The sequence below is a fragment of the Hemibagrus wyckioides genome, linkage group LG20, assembly GCF_019097595.1.
Source record: "Hemibagrus wyckioides isolate EC202008001 linkage group LG20, SWU_Hwy_1.0, whole genome shotgun sequence".
NCBI lineage: Eukaryota > Metazoa > Chordata > Actinopteri > Siluriformes > Bagridae > Hemibagrus > Hemibagrus wyckioides.
The window spans coordinates 18,869,413-18,887,538 of NC_080729.1; the positions used below are offsets into that span (position 1 = coordinate 18,869,413).

Sequence of the window (18,126 nt, forward strand, 5' to 3'; positions counted from 1 at the left end):
GCCTGCTGAGAAGGCGTGTCTTCAGTGAAATGAAAGATGCACGTCCTATGTGCTCGTCAGTGCTCACAAAGGAGGCGTGGCTTCTACGTATGTCAGTTCCAACGAAGGAAGTTTGAACTCCCTACCTGATGGTGCCCAAGAAGGTGTCTGCTAGAACATTAAGAGAGGCATGTCTTCTGTGGAATTAAAGAGGCGTGGCCTGTATATGTGTCAGCCCCAGTGAAGAAGGTGTAGATGATGTGCCTGTCAAGCCCACTGAAGGAGGTGGGGTCTTCAACCAAGCAATATCTTTTAAAATGAACTTCAAATTGTTGGTAAAACAGAAAATCACGTTATAACCTCAAGAGCGTTTTGTTAACCAGGTCTACAAGCGCAGACAAAACATGTTTCAGCAGCAATCCAAACTAGAAGACAATAAAGCCCCTGATAATGATAACTGACCCCTTGCTTGTCCCAGTCTTGACCTTACAGAACATTTCTAAGGAACGAATTTCATGCACCTCACAGTTCCTGTCAGCATCTGTTGTTTAACAGAACACTGGAAGCACTCTTATTTAGCGAGGTCGAGGTCCCATGACACCCGTGTGTGTGTTTGTGTGAGCATCAGAGGGCAGGAGGTACATTACCGTTCCCCCAGCGGAGGTGGCAGCTCTTAGCATACAAGAAAAGCTGTCGATCCCTTCAAGTCCCCAGATATGGAGCCTGTGCAACAGCTTGACAAACAAAAGATCAGCTACAGCCGCCTCAGGCAGAGTTTACACAACAGCACATTTAGCAGAATTCTGGACTTTGTATGGATCTGGTAATGAAACAGGTTTCTGAAGATGTCCAGTATTTGAACCCTGCTCTGAAATGGATCTGAGATGTGAAATGTGGTGCATGCGAACCACATGAGAGCTGCCCTCTCTAAACCACAGACACACCCTTAGCATCAGTCTACTGAGTCGGCGCTAAGCCCAGAGGGATTAGTCTGGAAATATACATCCCAATCACACACACACCACACGAGTTCTAACAGAAAACCGGTAATACATGTCCGAGTCCGTTTTCACAACCTGTACTATATACGGCACAAAACTAACACCTAAAAAGGAAATGCTGAAAAAAAAATAGTTTTAAGAAATGACTCAGCTATCTATTGTTTGTTTTGACTAAAATTTTTCTCTTTCTTAAAACCAGTAATGTTCTACTGAGTCATTTTAAAGATCCAGTCGAGGCCGGGGAAATTAAATATGACAACATTGCTGGTTAATATTTATACGGTAAAATTATTTTAATGACTGATGAATTTTGCATATTAGCAACTAGGATGTGAGCTAAAAGGGTGGAAAAGGCAAGTTTTGATTTTGAATTCTGAAATTGATTTCTGAATCGTTTTTCGCTCCAACCCTGCAGGGAGAACTGGAAAACTGAAACTATACAGATAAGAACTTTCAGAGAACCCTGAATCACGTTTTTAACTCTGGGAACATATCTGGAATATCTTCTAAATCTAGGCATCTTGACTCGGTGAATCTGATATTTGTATTTGGTTTAACTTCATAATTTCCTTTAATAATCTGGATGAGAAAACTGAAGGCCCGAAAGTCTCCTTTCAACACAGAAAAGATAAATGAAGCTTTTCCAAGCACACATGGAAATCACACAAGCAACCCAAGCATGGAGAACAACGCAGCTGCAACCGAAAACAAACAAACAATCTGATTCACTTTGTGCTGGTGAGTCAAATCAATTTGACTCCGAGTCAAATCAATTTGATTCCGAGTCGAATGGGATTGAACTGGGAGGTCAAATCGCTTTTCTTTTTACTGTTAATTGGTTTGGTTTAAAGACTGGTCTCAGACAATCGCCTGTCTGAAGAACCACAATAAGGACAAGAGCGCACCAGGGTTCTGTTTGAATAAACCAATCTCTACAGATGTGGATAGTTAATAAAAAACATTATGGATCACAGAATGTCTAAACGATGCCCGAATTATATTCCATCATCATCAATCATCATCATCATCATCATCAGGACTCTCTAGAATTCAAAATCTGAAGCTTGTAGCACTGTCAAATCTCTGGACTTGGACACAGTATGAAGTGAATCAGAATTCATAATTTATAAGAAATTCCAGATGAGCGCACTGATGCAGCAAAAATGACAGGTGACGCCTGATAAAATATGGAAAGACTTGGATGTCAGATGCACGAGTAGCCACTGCAAACTGCATATAATTGTGTTATTTACTGCATCACGAAAGAGAAATCTGGCAGAAAGTGTAAAAGCAGCTCAGATCAGATTGACAGAGTCACTCATTTGATCAGAGTCACTCATTTAGATGAAGAGAGATGCTACGTGGCGTGACATTCGACCTGCGCTGCGCCGTCTCGCACACAGCTGTGTTAAAGAGCGCTATTTAAAGAGCGTCGTCTCTAATGATCTTCATCTGCCTCTGGCCAGGCTAGCGCTAACATAAACGGTCGTTTGCGCATTAACAACACCGGGACGTCGCTGCGGCTTCAGTGTAAGCGCTTCGTAATGAATTCAGACTGTTTATGAGAGGAAAGCACATTCCTGTAGGTAATTTTTTGGAGTTGGGATGAAGCGGCAGTCACTGCTAACATCATTAGAGGGCTGTGAAGAGAAAATGGAAGTCTATAAGAAATTCCCCCGAGTGTGAGGGAGCGCGTCGGCTAATGGGGCTATTCATTTTTATGCCACGGTTTGGCTTTTACTGCAGCCTCTTGAAAGACTTCGCTTTCCACAATTTCATACATCCACAGTGAGGATGGGAACAACGAAATCCTGTGGAATTTAGTGTAAATCCTGTGGAATATTATGTCTGTGTGATAGAAAGAGAGAGAGAGAAAGAAAGAAGGAGAGAAAGAGAGAAAGAAAGAAGGAGAGAAAGAGAGAAAGGGAGAAAGAAAGAAGGAGAGAGAGAGAGAAAGGGAGAAAGAAAGAAGGAGAGAAAGAGAGAAAGAAAGGAGAGAAAGAGAGAAAGAAAGAAGGAGAGAAAGAGAAAGAAAGAAAGAAGGAGAGAAAGGGAGAAAGAAAGAAGGAGAGAAAGAAAGAAGGAGAGAGAGAAAGAGAGAAAGAAAGAAAGAAGGAGAGAAAGAAGGAGAGAAAGAAAGAAAGAGAGAAAGAGAGAGAGAAAGAGAGAAAGAGAGAAAGAAAGAAAAAGACCCACAAAATTTCTGTACTTAGGACAGAGCAATCCATGCACCAGAGGAGACTTGAGCAAACTCACAACTGGAATGTGTCAACCAGGAGACCTCACAGGAAGAGGAGAGAGAGAGAGAGAGAGAGAGAGAGAGAGAGAGATTGAAATCCGAGTCTCCATTGCACTCAGACTTGGGATCCACTTCAGCTGAACTGTATGACGGATCCTTAATAAACCTTCTGCTGAGTGAGTAATGTTATATTTCTGTAGTAGGTGAAGTGAGTAATAAAAACCTGTAGCACACTGAACTGCCCTGCTGCAGACTCTCCACTCTGCTAGCACGCCGCTGGGATCCCACTCATGCTAGTCATGCATGCTAGCGCACTCTCAGGCATTTCTCCCTGGAACTGAATGTATGTTTATGTACGCGCCGTACGGTCCATAACAACCCACAGAGTGTTAGCTAGAGGGCGGGAACTAGCAAGAACGATTAATGTGATCACAATCTTCACAGGATCTGCCATATTCCTCCAGTCATGACTCAGAGTCAATATTCTCACAAGAGTGGCTCTGTAGCAGTCCTGGGGTTCGATCTGGCCACCAGTCTGAAAACTGACCGCTGACTTTAACGTCCATCGTTATCTTTCTGCAGGATGTCGCTCAAAGTCAAGGGCCTTGCGCTAGAGGTCACGACACGTCTGCCGGGGCATCGAAGCGTGAAAAGGAGGACGGACGAGTATCCAGATGTTGTCCAAACACAGAACACAGCTGGATCGAAATCCTTCTTCAGGGTAATAGTGTCTAATTCCTAATACAAGCTGGAATGCTGGGTATTTTTTGAATAGTGTGTCCTTTCTTTTGTTTTGGGATTTTAATGAACGACTGTAGGGGCGTGCTGTTAAAGAGAAAAAAATCAACAACACGGTAACGTAATGAAGCTCCTGTTACAGCCCCATGTTGATTCCACTAAGTGCTTTCATTCCTTCTATACCTCAGCAGTGGGAATTTTTTATCCATTTACGGTTACATTTAACGATGTGGAACATCAAATGAATCGACTTCCTGTTATGTGCAGCAATAAACTAGTTCAGTCACTAATCTATGCAGAATGGGTCTCAAATCTCAGTATTGTTTATTTGTTTGTTTGTTTTTAATTGGAGAAGATTTCACCAGTAACGGTTCTCCTGTATACTTTGTTCCCCGTTACCTGCGTCGTGAGCTCGCACGTCCTCATTTCCACCTCTAACGCTTTATCTTAACTGATGGCAGTTTATTTTTAACTCCGGGGGAAAAAAAGGAAGACAAGCACTACTCCGAACCACAAACATGAATCAGTAGATGCTGGAGAATGCAAAATGTAAGGAGACAAATCGGCGCAGGTTTACGAATAACTGCCGACCAAACAACTTTAAAGAAGAAATGGAGATAAAAAAAGAATAAATAATTAAAAAAAAAAAACGACATGTGACCGTGACCGAGGAAGCAGTTACGGGTCTTGTGGCCTCGTCCCAAATTGCACACTCCTGCACTACACTGCATGCTAAAATATCCAGCCACAGAGACACACTACCTAGTATTATGTGGTTTGGGACGAAGCCGAGGGCTTACCTTAGTGGTAACGATGCAAATGCAGTCCATCTTCTCGCATGGGACCGAACAGAAGCAGCGCTCTGGCTCAGCATCTCATGTCACGCCTTCGCTACTTCAGTGTGTGTGTGTGGGGGACCATAAAGACACCACCACTCCCATCCAACTGGGGCAAACATGGTCCGCGTGTTCGGTGAGGAAGCCCGTAAAAACTTCACCTCACTGAGGGGGGTTTTTGGGAGGAGTGAAAGAGGGGAGGGGGAGGAGAAAAAAAAAAGAAAAAAAAAAAGAAAAAAAAAAACGTGCTCCTGGCTGCAATACATCTCAGGAGAGACTGGGTTGCCAGATTGGATTTTTTCCCCACAGTTTAAGATAAAAGCAGTGTCATCTTGTATTTGCCACTAGGTATATAAAATATTAAATTAAATTTTATTAAAGACGTTATTAGGAGTGATATCATTAGTACCGAGAATCATTAACACGTGTCAATATGCTAGCATGATTTGATTTACAACCTTGCTGCCCAGAAACATCAGTGATGTTGATTAGTGGTCAGTATTACAGCATTACACACCGATGTAGTGAAGCACATTAATATCTGCCTTTAGGAAAGTTCCTCCATGTTTTCAACTTCAGCAAGCAGTCAGTAAGACGGTGACCGACGCTTCAGCCCTCACGTATTATTAATCGAGTCTGAGATTATTTAGCATCTTAATTCTCTCAACATGTTCTGTGAATGATCGTCCGTAAGCGTTAATTAATCCGGCTAGCGCAAACACTTCTGATGTGGGTCATGCAGCGGATCTTGAAATTACCCAGCAAATGAAAATGTATGTTCTGCTGGGCAGATACATTATATGGCCAAAAGTATCTACACCCCTGACCATCACATATACATCAATCAGCCAGAACATTATGACCGGTGCCAGGTGAAGTGAATAACACTGATGATCTGATGATGATGATGATGATGATGATGATGATGATGATGATGATGTTCCCGGTCTGCAGTGGTCAGTATCTATCAAAAGTGGTCCAAGGAAGGAACAGCGGTGCACTGGCGACAGGGTCATTGATGCACGTGGGGAGCGAAGGCTGGCCTGTGTGATCCGATCCAACAGACGAGCTACTGTTTCTCAGGTTGCTGAAGAAGTTAATGCTGGTTCTGACAGAAAAGTGTCAGAATACACAGTGCAGGACGGGTCAGGGCTGTTTTGGTAGCAAAAGGGGACCAACACTATATTAGGCGGGTGGTCGTAAAGTTATGCCTGATCGGTCTATGTACCTGTTGAAGATCCAATTCCAGATGTATTTATTCCCTCTGTGCTGTTAGAATGAGCGTGAATGGAGCGTGGCTGTGGGGATTTGTGTTCATTCAGATACAAGAATGTTAGTGAGGTCAGACGCTTCCTTTCCAAAACTGAACTGGAGTCAAAGTGGGAACCCTGATGAGAATAAACCTCCAATCCACACACTGTCTCAAAAAGCACCCCCCCCCTCTCTCTCTCTCACCCTCTCTCTCACTTCCTCTACCTCTCTTTCACACAGATCGGCAGTACAGGCTACAACAGAAGATGTACAACATCGCGACATGGAGCGGTCATACGAATAAACGTAAATAATCGAAATGTTCTGTATACACAGCCTTTAAACGCAAAGTCCCTGGCTACATTCCACAGACACACAAACACACACACAAACACACAGTGTCAAAAACCTGGGAAGCCTGGATAAGGCACGGAAACATGCTTTATATTCGATCTTCGATGCTTAAAGCACCAAACCTACAGCCCTGCAGTCTGTGCTCCACTACTGGTGTTTGAAGTGCTGCGACTGACGGAGAGCAGCTCGAATCTGTCCCTAAAGCAGCAGGATAAATATTTGATGTGTGTGAATTAGTCTGCCCACTTTAGAAGCAAGACTCGGATCTTCTGTAAGATGCAGGACGCAATGAGGTCTTTATTCAGAGGAGGAAATATCACAATCATGATGGGCTGAAACGCAAGCATCTGACCATCTAAATAAATAAATAAATAGTTAAGTGATTATTTATTTATTTATTTGTAAATTTATTTATAAATGTATTCTTTTAAAACTCTGGAGTATAGTCTGATTTTGCTCTCTCTCTCAGTAATAAAAATAAATAAATATTAAACAAATTATAAAAATAATTTTTAAAAGTTACATTGCCTCCATTTCCTATTCTTTAAAATTTTTGAATATCAAAATATGATCAGCGAAGAGTCACGTTGTACCAAAGAGCAACCGATGAAATGCAAAAAAAAAAAGTAGAAAAATTACCTATTTATTTATTTATTTATTTATTATTGTTGTTGTTTTTTTCCCCATGTTTACCAAAAATGGTAAAACAAAATAAAAATAAATAAATAATAATAATAATACTAAATTTATTATTAACAATAATAATAATAATAATAATAATAATAATAATAATAATTAATGAATTAAAATAATAATAAAAATAATAATAAAAATAATAAAAAAGAGAGACTACAGGTGGGTAGGACTAGTTGGATAGATGCAAGATGTAATAAGATGTAGGATATATTTGTTGGAACCCAAGCTAGTCTCTTTCAGCCATAAACACTTACACATCTCTACGGCACACAAACAGTTAAAAGGAACTAATCGTATTTAAAAACACAGCTAAACATGAACAGCCTTAAACAAGGAGGACACATGCAGGTCAGTAACGGAGCTCCATGAGCTAAATGAGAACATCAGACGATCATGATATGAACACTGCAATAAAAAATAAATAAATAAATAAATAAATAACAACCTGAATGTTGCTAATAAAAAGCGTGAGAGAACCGCCCCATCCTCCTGCCTGAGGAACCGGACACGGCTCTGAGCCGAGCCCGGATGAATGGAGTGACACATGAGCCTCTCTGTGACGGGACAGAGAGAGAGAGAGAGAGAGAGAGAGAGAGAGAAAGAGAGAGAGAGGGAGGTGGAGAGCAGCCCATCTCCACGGAACAGGACAACAACGAGTGGGAGAAGACGAATGGGCCCAGCATGCGACCGTGAGGGACGCCGCACCGGAGGCAATACTTACACGCTCCAGCTCTCCGGAGGACGCTTTGGCTTTAGCGAGCACATGGAGGATTTCATATAGAAGAGGAGAGTCCTGAGATTAGCAGTTTCGTATCAGAAAGAGAAAGAGAAAGAGGACATTTAAACTGAAGGAAAGACACACACACATTTAACAATGCCTTATACAATTAACTTAACTACAGCATTCGAACATTTTCCAGAGCTCTCCTTGAGATGTAAACCCACGGTGACGTACGAAACACTGGATACACACCAGGAATGACCTGCGTTCACACTCCTCTCACTTGATTTTTCTGCAGCCCCCCCCCCCACTCGAAACTCCATGAAGTGATGAAAATCACAAGCACAGGATTCTTCTTCTAAACTCTTAGCATTGAGACACATCTGTAACGACGTTCTACGAGAGCTGTACTCATGATCCACACGTGAAGGGAAGAGTGCTTCGGCTGAAGATGACGTCACGCGACGCGTCTCGAGCCGAATCTGAGGAAAACCTGTGGAGACTTTATGACACTCTTATGCTAACTGTTGACTTTAGATATTCATAGAACGCTACGGCTTTCTGAAGAGACGCATGTGAAGACTTGATATGGTTTATTAAAAATAAAAATGAACTATAAAACATCTGAGAGAGACTGAGAAACTATTATTTAATAAAAATTCCCTTTCTGGACCTGTGGAGTTTATGAGACTGAGAACATTTCGGTATTGATTTGAGGAAGACGTACAGTTGGAAGAGTGTGTGTGTGTGTGTACAGACACAGTGTTTTGAGAAAGATGTCACGGGTTTAAATTGGTGTGTTTTCTGCGAGAGACTGCGAGTCAAATCTAATTTTAGTACAGCTCTCGTCTGAGGACAGGAAGGATTAATCTCACTGTGTGTGTGTGTGCGTGTGTGTTTTCACAGTAACCCGACAGCCTTATACGTTTGTGAAGTGTGACGGTTGTGCAGATGGACTCGCCGCGCTCTGTAAAGAGACGGCAGAACTGCCCCCTGTACAGCGTGTACGACTGCCCTTTTGCCCTGTTCTGAGTACTTTTCCTGTCCCACTCGTGGTTATTTAGCACAGCTGTGAAGCCTGACGTCCTTCCCCCTGCTCAATCCAGATGTAGAGGTGCCAACACTGCTGACAAGAAAATCACAAGACGGCAAGAAAGAGAGGGAAGAAAAAAAAAAGAATCATGGAATGAGACGAGGAATGATTTTCTCTGGATGTGTGTTGAGTCAATTAGCAGCGAGAGTGACGAGGGTTCGGTGTTAAAGCTACGTAACTGAGACGCTTCAGCTCCACTTTAGCTTTGTTTCTGAACTCAAAGGTTCAGATTGAGTCATTTTTATTTATCTGCAGATTCACTGGACACCTTTTCAACTCTATTTTCAACAGATTTTGAGAGAGAGAGAGAGAGAGAGAGAGAGAGAGAAAAAGAGAAGCATAGGGGCTAGTTAGTGCTACTCAGTTATTAGCCATTTGTCATTTCTCTTCTATAATCACACAGACAAACAAAATATTTTCACATGACAGTTTGTTTTGTCTAGGACTTTTTTGTGCCATACAAGTTACATTTAAACAGTCTGAAGAAAGAGAGCATGTGTGTGTGTGTGTGTGTGTGTGTGTGGTGTGAAGCTGGCACGACGGCTCTGTGAAAATGAGTGTGATATTTTCTGGACCAAGAAAAAGAAACCAGAAGCGTTATATCCCAAGCGCCGGGCTAACAGAGCAGATGTTGAGTAGTCAGTAGTGTTCACAGGATTAAATATGGATCTCTCACACACACACACACACACACACACGGTTCCTACCTCTATGCTGGTGCTGATGCTGGGCATGGTGTCTGATGTCCCTGTCGGACTCTGAAGGCTGGAGAAATCCCACAGGTTCATGGCGGTCGGCCCGGAGTTTCCTTTCATCGGCTCGCTGCTGCATTTCTGATTATCCAATAAGGTCACTTCGTAAAATTCCTGGATATCTGTCAGAAGCAGGGAGGGAAGATGACTTTGAAGCAATCTTGCTTTTAAAATATACAACAGATCTCGCAGTAGGTTTGAAAGCAACATAAACATAACAGAAATAAAGTGATTTAAGACAGAAATGATAGTTTGAACTATGCAAGGATTAAAACACTAGTCTAAGACTGAAACAGCATGTAGTAATTACCCGTGTTTGTATGAACCTGACTTCCAGTGACATTTATTACAGCTATTAGTACACAAAACCCTTCTTCAAGATACACCAATCAGGCCTAACATTATGACCAGTGCCAGGTGAAGTGAATAAGACTGATGATCTCCTCATCATGGCACCTGTTAGTGGGTGGGATATATTAGACAGCAAGTGAACATTTTGTCCTCAAAGCTGATGTGGTTGAAGCAGGAAAAAAAGACATGCGTAAGGATTTGAGCTTTGAGTTTGATGAAGGGCCAGATTGTGATGGCTAGACCACTGAATCAGAGCATCTCCAAAACTGCAGCTCTTGTGGGGTGTTCCTGGTCTGCAGTGGTCAGTATCTATCAAAAGTCGTCCAAGAAAGGAACAGTGGTGAACTGGCGACAGGGTCATGGGCGGTCAAGGCTCATTGATGCACATAGGGAGCGAAGGCTGACCCGTATGATCCGATCCAACAGGCGAGCTACTGTTGCTCAGACTGCTGAAGAAGTTAATGCTGGTTCGGATAGAAAGGTGTCAGAATACACAGTCTAGGACGGGTCAGGGTTGTTTTGGCAGTAAAAGGGGGACCAACACAATATTAGGCAGGTGGTCATAATGTTATGCCTGATCGGTGTACACTTCTAATATCAATCTACAAAACAACTGAATGTAACAAAATGGAAGAGTGTGCGCATCTTTTGTTAAGTTGAGTGTTTTAATAAATACGGCATTCGCTTGGATCCAGGATGATGATGATACACCCGGAATAATGACATGTAAATATTATTATTAGCCGCACTCTTACTGCCTTGAATAAAAGTGTATTGTATGTTTACCTGTGTTAATAATGCATCACATTAAATAAGTATAAATGTATCAATGATGTCTGCATAGCATCATTTTTACATATAAAATAAAAGACAAAAGAAAATGCATCCATTGTATTTACAAATCAGGTGACAGTCTGGACTTTTGAGCTTTGAGTGCATTACACACACACACGAGTGTTTACACAAGAGTGACCATTAATCCTTCATATGAGTGGTTATAAAGGTCGTCCGCTGCGCCGTCGCAAACAAAACAAAGTCTGACTCCAAAACACACACACAAACACAACATTTAAACACAAACGTCTCTGACACTCTGAAGCTTTTGAGCATATTCAACAACTGAACTGATTACCACTAAAAATTTTAAAACACCATACTCTTCAAGTGATTTAGTGAAGCAGTTAGTTCTCTAAACGAAGAGGAAGAGGAAGTGACCTCGGCGGTCCTCGGCCGCCGGCTACACCACAGAGATAAATAGCAGAAGGATACGGTCGTGCCGTTAGGGACCGCGCTGAAAATATACCTCGGATCACGTGAGGGCGAATATACAGGGGAGGGGACAAGCATAAACGTTTCTGGGTGGAGGTGATTCCTGACGCACGGCTTCCTCTTGGAAATCTCTAAGCAGGTGATTTCACAGCTGCTAAGAAAAGCTCTAGCGGGGGATATTTTAGTCTCAGGAAAGTGCGAGCTTCACAGGAGCGAATTTCTGAAACTGTGTTATCGTTTGTGCGCCTTTTGGGAATGTTTTGACGTGTCCGATAAATAGATGATCTCATGTCTTTGACGTGACTTGAACTCTCTGCTCAGCTGATGAGTGTCTTATGATCCTGTAGTGTGTCTCAGGACACTGTGCAACAGGTAAAATCAGGTAGGAATACTCTAACCTAAGACGAAATAGGCATTCCCCGATACCGGTTGCCATAGTAACCTAGGTGGCACAACTACTGAGAACAAATCCGTTTTCTCGCCGCTAAAATGTGACGTATATCTGCATCATATGATTCGAGCTGAAGGAGCAGCAGTGTGTGATCTCTGCCACAAATCTCATGCGATCTACTCTACTGTCTTCGCTCCCATCGGTAGTTGCTGCATTGAGGTGGCTCCGCATTGCTGGACATGCCCACATCTAGTCGCCGCCGATCTTTGTCAGTGATGTCGGCAGCTCTCGTTGAAAGCGAGCGATCTGCGGCCGCTTTATAAAACACTGGGATTTCTGTCATGAAAAACTATAAACACACATTTTCCTGGATTTATTTTATTCCTTTGAATTAATTATCATGACATCACAATTCATCTCATTGCACAATTAATACTATTTGCACTTCTGGTCAATGCTAAATGGCATTTCGTTGCTATGTACCTGTTCTTTTCAATGACAATAAAGTTCTATCTATCTATCTATCTCTCTCTCTCTCTCTCTCTATGCTATTTCATTTGGTTTGAAATTTCCAATCTGAAAACCTGAGTGACATTTCTGGACGTTTCATAGTGACAAATCTGATATTCCGTCCACAGAGACTCGATGAGCAACGTGTCAGACGCCGGAGCGAAGCGTCTGGTCCTCAGCAGTAAGACGGAGCGAGTGATTAGTTTAGACAGACTGTATAACAGGATGAGGATCAGAGAGCCAACGTGACCAGGGACATCCCTTACAGCCCGTCCAGATTACACAGCAAAAGTCACGTCACACGCTCGCGACAAGCCCGGACACAACGAGCTGAATGTCTTTAGAGGAACCTTGTTGATCCGAAACTCTTGTCAGATTGAAACATATTTCATTTCAAGACTATAAATAGTAGAAAATGTCAAAACACCACCATGTGAAGGGTTTTCCCAGGCCGCCACACGCTGGTGATGCTACCGTGTGACCATATCACTGATTCCTGTTTTCCACAGAGCACGGTGCTTGAAGCCGTTTTAAAAATCGGTCAGTGCTTTCACAACATACCTGACAAATATAGACCATGTTTCAAACATTATTCTTTCGTGGCCTGTAACTGAGTTTATTCAAACCACAAGATTCCATGAGTCTCGCATCTTCCAGTCAAAACAAGCACTTTCACTATCAGTGTGTGCTGCTTCCCAGCTTTTCCAGAGTCTCATGTTTCCTGATGTCCCTCTGGAGAGAGCTCTGCGGTGAGGCTGGCTAGAAAACACTGCAGAACTGATGTCTTGATTAAATTGGCCGCTGACCACAAGATTGGAATTTCACAACGTCGGTCAGCTCGTCTTTCCTCTTACCCTTTTCCCAGAGCAACCCTTCGGGGTTAAGAAAATTTTGTGACCGGAGAAAACCACCACTGTCACCTTCTCACCCACCTTCCTCTGTACACCCGGACTTTAACGGTTATGTCCAGAGTGCCAGAATCTTTAACGACATGTTAGTTTACACAGGATACATATTACCAGTGGTTATTATCACAGCTCATTTTACAGCAAGTACAAGATGGAGTCATCTTTCCAAACACTAGAATATGAAGTATTGAATGTTTTATGACAGGAATAAAATAACAGAAATACTCTGTTAACAATCACATTAATTCAGCAATTAATATCAAATTATCCCATAAACAGGCCCTAGAGCTGTTTTCATACAGTACACTGTGATCCATTACATTGTGCTAACAGCTCAGAACAGAGACAGAGGCCACGCCTCCTTCACATGACTTAACATACACCAAGGCCACACCTCCTTCACTGGGCTTAACACACACACACACACACACAGGCCTCAACTCGTTTAGTGGGCACCAATACACACTGGCCATTTTCTTCATTGCAAACCAACCAAACAAACAAATACACACACAGGGCATGCCTCTTCACTAGAAACACACACACACACAGGCCATGCCTCCATCATTGGGACTAAAACACACACAATCACACACATTAACAATGCCTCTTTACTAGAAACCAACACACACACATGGGCCATGCCTCTTCATTAGAAACTAACACACACACACGGGCTATGCCTCCTTCACTGAGACTAAAACACGCACACATGCATGAGCCATGCCTCTTCACTAGAAACCAGTATACACACATGGGCCATGTCTTCTTCATTGGGACTAAAACACACACACACACACAGGCCACACTTCCTTCACAGGGACTAACACACACAAACACATACATACACACACACACACACAGAGGCCACACTTCAGTCACTGGGACTCCAACACACACAAAAACAAACAAACAAACAAACAAACAAACATACAGAGGTCAAGCCTCCTTCACTGGAACCAACACACGTGCGCACACACACACACACACACACACACACTCAGGCCATGCCTCCTTCTGATCTGCATCATTGCACCAGCACTATTTTCTGACTTCAACCCCTACAGAGCTGCATAAAACTTCAATCATCAGTACATAAACTCTAATGAAGTCCTCAAACCTTACTTGTCTACTGATCTCCTGCCATCGACCGCAAACAATCTGTGAATAATTACAAGGCCGGCTATTTTGTGGGGAAGAAACCCCGAGCCAGGTGAAGGAGTGGAGACGTTCTGCTCCTCACACGGCCGGAGCGTTATTACGGACTGATTGCGTAGTGTGAAATTAATTTATGATCCAGTGATTAGAGACTGTGCGATCGTTATCCACCATTCTTCATGGTGTAACAAAGACGTGATCGGAGATGCGCTCACCTCAGTCTAAAAGCCTACCTTTATAAAAGCTTTTATCAGAAACCACAAAGGCTTGAGATGCTAAACGTTTCCACAAAGCTTTACAATCAGAAGTGAGTGTGTGATGATTTAGTTATGCCTCTCTTGCATGAGCTATAAGGTTTCTGGATACAAAGTGGACAGTAGATCTCAGAATCGCTGTGCTGCTCACACTACACCACTTTTATCTTGTCCTTGTCCTTTAATCCTTATCTATTCCAGACCTGCTCCAGGAACTGACCCTGCACTTCCTTTTAAAGTTTTAAAACAGCTATGAAGCTGTCCATCAAAGATATGCAGCTTGCTGTGGAGCTTGCTTGACCTGCAGTGTGTGTAGATCGTGATGCGGTGAAGTGTGTGTACGACATCTCTGCTCTCTGCAGTAAATCAGTAGGATTAGGAATGGAGTAATCATGCCTGCTGACGGATTACACATCCATGTTTGTCCTTTGACACACATTTCAGAGAGAGAAAGCAATCGGAGAACCGTGTCTCGAATGCGATGTTCATCAATTCATGAGACGCGAGAGCGAAGGTGTAAGAGCGAATGTCTGCTAGTGTTGACCACGCTATGAGAACAAGAGCGCAGGAGAATAAATCCTCCTGTAAGTGGATCAGTACGCTACCGAACACTTGATTACAGGCGTGCTGGAACATTAGATAATCGATGCTCAGTAACTCGCTTCAGTTCACGACCCGTGATTCCGGGAAGCGGAGATAAGAGACTTAAGGCAGCGAACGGTGTGCACTGTGTCTATACACGGTCCCAAATGCTGGAATTCTTTCTACAATTCCATTTTTCTCACTCTGGTTAATAATAATAATAATAAAAATAAGACACCTTAATTGCATAAAGAAGATTATAATGCAATAGTGTATTCATTAAATAAACTGAGGACTCTTTCAAAGCTGTCATATATATTCAGGATTACGAGCGTTAAAGCTCTTATTATTCACAATAAAGCTAAATAAATAAATAATCCTGTTACAAGTGACGAACACCAGCGCCAACAAAATGGCCCGGATCTTTCCTGCTCGTGCTTGTGACATACTGAAGGTAAAATAATGCAAGTAAATACAGAACAGAATCAGAAAAAGAATCAGAAAAATACAAAAATTAGGCATCATTTCTGAAAGTAAGAGAGAGAGGGAGGTGGTGTTTGTGGTCGAGACAGGAAGTTGACCCCCGGCAAACTCAAACCTGCCGCTCAGCATTCCTGGCACTCGCTTTTTTTTCCACGGCACGTTTGTTGGAATAAACCGGTGTTAGTCATACAGGACGAGTCTCTGCTTGCTCGTGTGTGTGTGTGGGAGAAAAGGTGAATTTTACAGCAATCCCAAGCTCACGTGGTTTTCACAGGGTCCGAGACGGGTAGAAACTACGGCAGTCCAGGTTTCCCGAGTGAACGGCGCCTAGTTACTCTGCACCGAATTATCACCTCTCTGAAAATCACGGCCGTTCTCACAGCACAAGTGACCCTGAGCTATTATTATAGGACTTTTTTATAACCCGACGCCTGTGTGTGAAATTCAGTTAAACACAGGGCACAGATGGGGGAATGCCTCAGGTTTTCTCCCCGTTTGATGATGTAAAACTCCCTAGCAAATGCCAACCAATATTCTCGTTACACGTGATCTGTAATTACTCCATGTGTAAGGCATTAATCACTCCAGGGTGTGTGGTTATAGGAAAACAATCAAGAGTTCCCGTCACCACATGGAGGTTGATTATTTTTCTGTAACTGCATGCCTTGGACCACTTTATTTCTCTAACACCAGATCAATTTGCCAAAAAATTTGCTTGGTTTTATTTATTAAAAAGAAAAATTTAAGCCTTTATTATCGCCACACGTACATTACAGCAGAGTGGAATTCTTTTCTTCGCCTATATCTGCATATTAAAGAGAAAAACCATGTACTTTTATCCATTTATAGCTGCAGAACACAAGAAGAAAAGGAAACTTCCTGCTATCCCTTACATTACAGCAGCTATAAACAGTCAGCAGCTATAAACCTTTTTTTTTTGAAGTGGAATAAGACAAAAAGCTTGTTACTGTTGCCTAATAAGCACAAAGCAAAAACTCGTCTGTCTTTAAGATGTCAGGACGGTTATGTTACAGATTTAATTCTGACTGTTACAAAGCCCTGACACCGGAGACTCATTCCATAGAAAGGAAGATAGGTAGGTGGGTAGAACGGAAGGAAGGTTGGAAGGAAGGAGGGAGGAAAGGAGGGAGGGAAAGAGAGACGAAAGGTGGGTGGAGGGAAGGATGCGAGAAAGAAACAAAGGAGAAAAAAGAAAGTGAAAGAAGGACAGAATGGAGAAGGGAATCTTTCCTTCCTTCATAAAAGATCAGACAGATAGATAGATAGATAGATAGATAGATAGATAGATAGATAGATAGATAGATAGATAGATAGATAGATAGATAGATAGATAGATAGATAGATAGATAGAGACAGACAGATATAAAAATAGATATACAGCTATATAAATAGACAGGCAGGCAGATAGACAGACAGACAGACAGCTATATAAAAAGATAGACAGACAGACAGACTTCTTGCCGCTTTTTTATCCCTCCGAGTGAACTTTTCCTATAGAACCGATTAACAACACCTTCTGACCAATCAGAATCCAGACCTGAACAGCGCTGTGCTATAATTCATGATGTGTTGTTTTGGACTCTCCAGACAGCCTGAAGTAAAACCCTCCTGGGTAAACTGCATATTTTTGGCTTGCATTTGCATCCTATTTGGAAGGCGACGTTAGCGTAGCAGTTCAGGCTGTTCAGTGTTTTTAAAAATCATCAGGTAACTACTTTATTTTACTTTTAGTCTGAAGGTTACATCGGGGAAATGTAAAGAAATAAAAGGTACCTATGAGTGCCTGGAAGAGGTTACTCTGGAAGATGTCGATGACTCTCTGGATGGAGTGCCTCAGCTGTCGGTCCTCTGTGTTGTTGAGTTTTGTTCGGTATTCCTCCAGGAGCAACAGGGCCCGCTGAGCATCTGAGGGATGACCGTTAAAAGGGTCAGTCACGAACACAAATTTCAGATACGGATCATGCCAGTAACATCACACTTTCAAATTACATTATTAAAAAAACGATTTTGTGAAGACTTTCATCATGACACAATTCTGGATCATACCAAGAGAATCCTGGAGCATTTAGCCCACAGTCTGGACTAAATGGACATCCAGCCAGCTACAGAGCTATGATACACCCTATGTCGTAGACGCAGATCCGTCTTATTATTCTGAGTTTAACTAGAACTTTTTGATACTCCAATAAACAGCAAGAACGCCTGACTGCTATTCCCTACATAGTGACCATATGTAGGGCACAAGATGACAGTTGAGATGACACTCAGCCTATTGAAATCTATGTTTAACTCTTTTAGAGCAAGAGAGCTGGACGTCTCAGGCAGGGTGTATAGACGTGTCACTGTTATTGTATACCCTATATAGTGTACCTATATACAGACATTCAGGATGTAGCCAATGAAACATAAATATAAACATAAAAGGCATGGTTATTCTACTCAACATTCATATACATAGTATAGGGGACAGGAAGATACGTGGATATGTGTCTGTGTAAACAAATAACAATTTAAAGCAAGGGAGACTAGTGCACTATAT

At 42.2% G+C, this 18,126-nt stretch overlaps 1 protein-coding gene and 1 long non-coding RNA gene across 11 annotated transcripts in view; one reads left to right on the forward strand and one right to left on the reverse strand.

Moving 5' to 3' along the window:
• dlg1b (discs large MAGUK scaffold protein 1b) overlaps nt 1-18,126 on the reverse strand; it is a 75,557-nt gene that overhangs the window by 54,691 nt on the left and 2,740 nt on the right. For all 10 annotated transcript variants that reach the window (XM_058417871.1, XM_058417877.1, XM_058417873.1 and 7 more), the window contains exons 2-3: nt 17,361-17,492; nt 9,616-9,782 (exon numbers count right to left, since the gene is read on the reverse strand). In XM_058417871.1, the coding sequence (XP_058273854.1) occupies nt 9,616-9,782; nt 17,361-17,492 (299 nt within the window). The remainder of the gene's footprint in view (nt 1-9,615; nt 9,783-17,360; nt 17,493-18,126) is intronic.
• Nucleotides 3,182-6,518, forward strand: LOC131370543 (uncharacterized). The gene is made up of 3 exons (XR_009207432.1): nt 3,182-3,395; nt 3,802-3,940; nt 6,285-6,518. It is a non-coding gene; the product is annotated as an uncharacterized LOC131370543 (long non-coding RNA).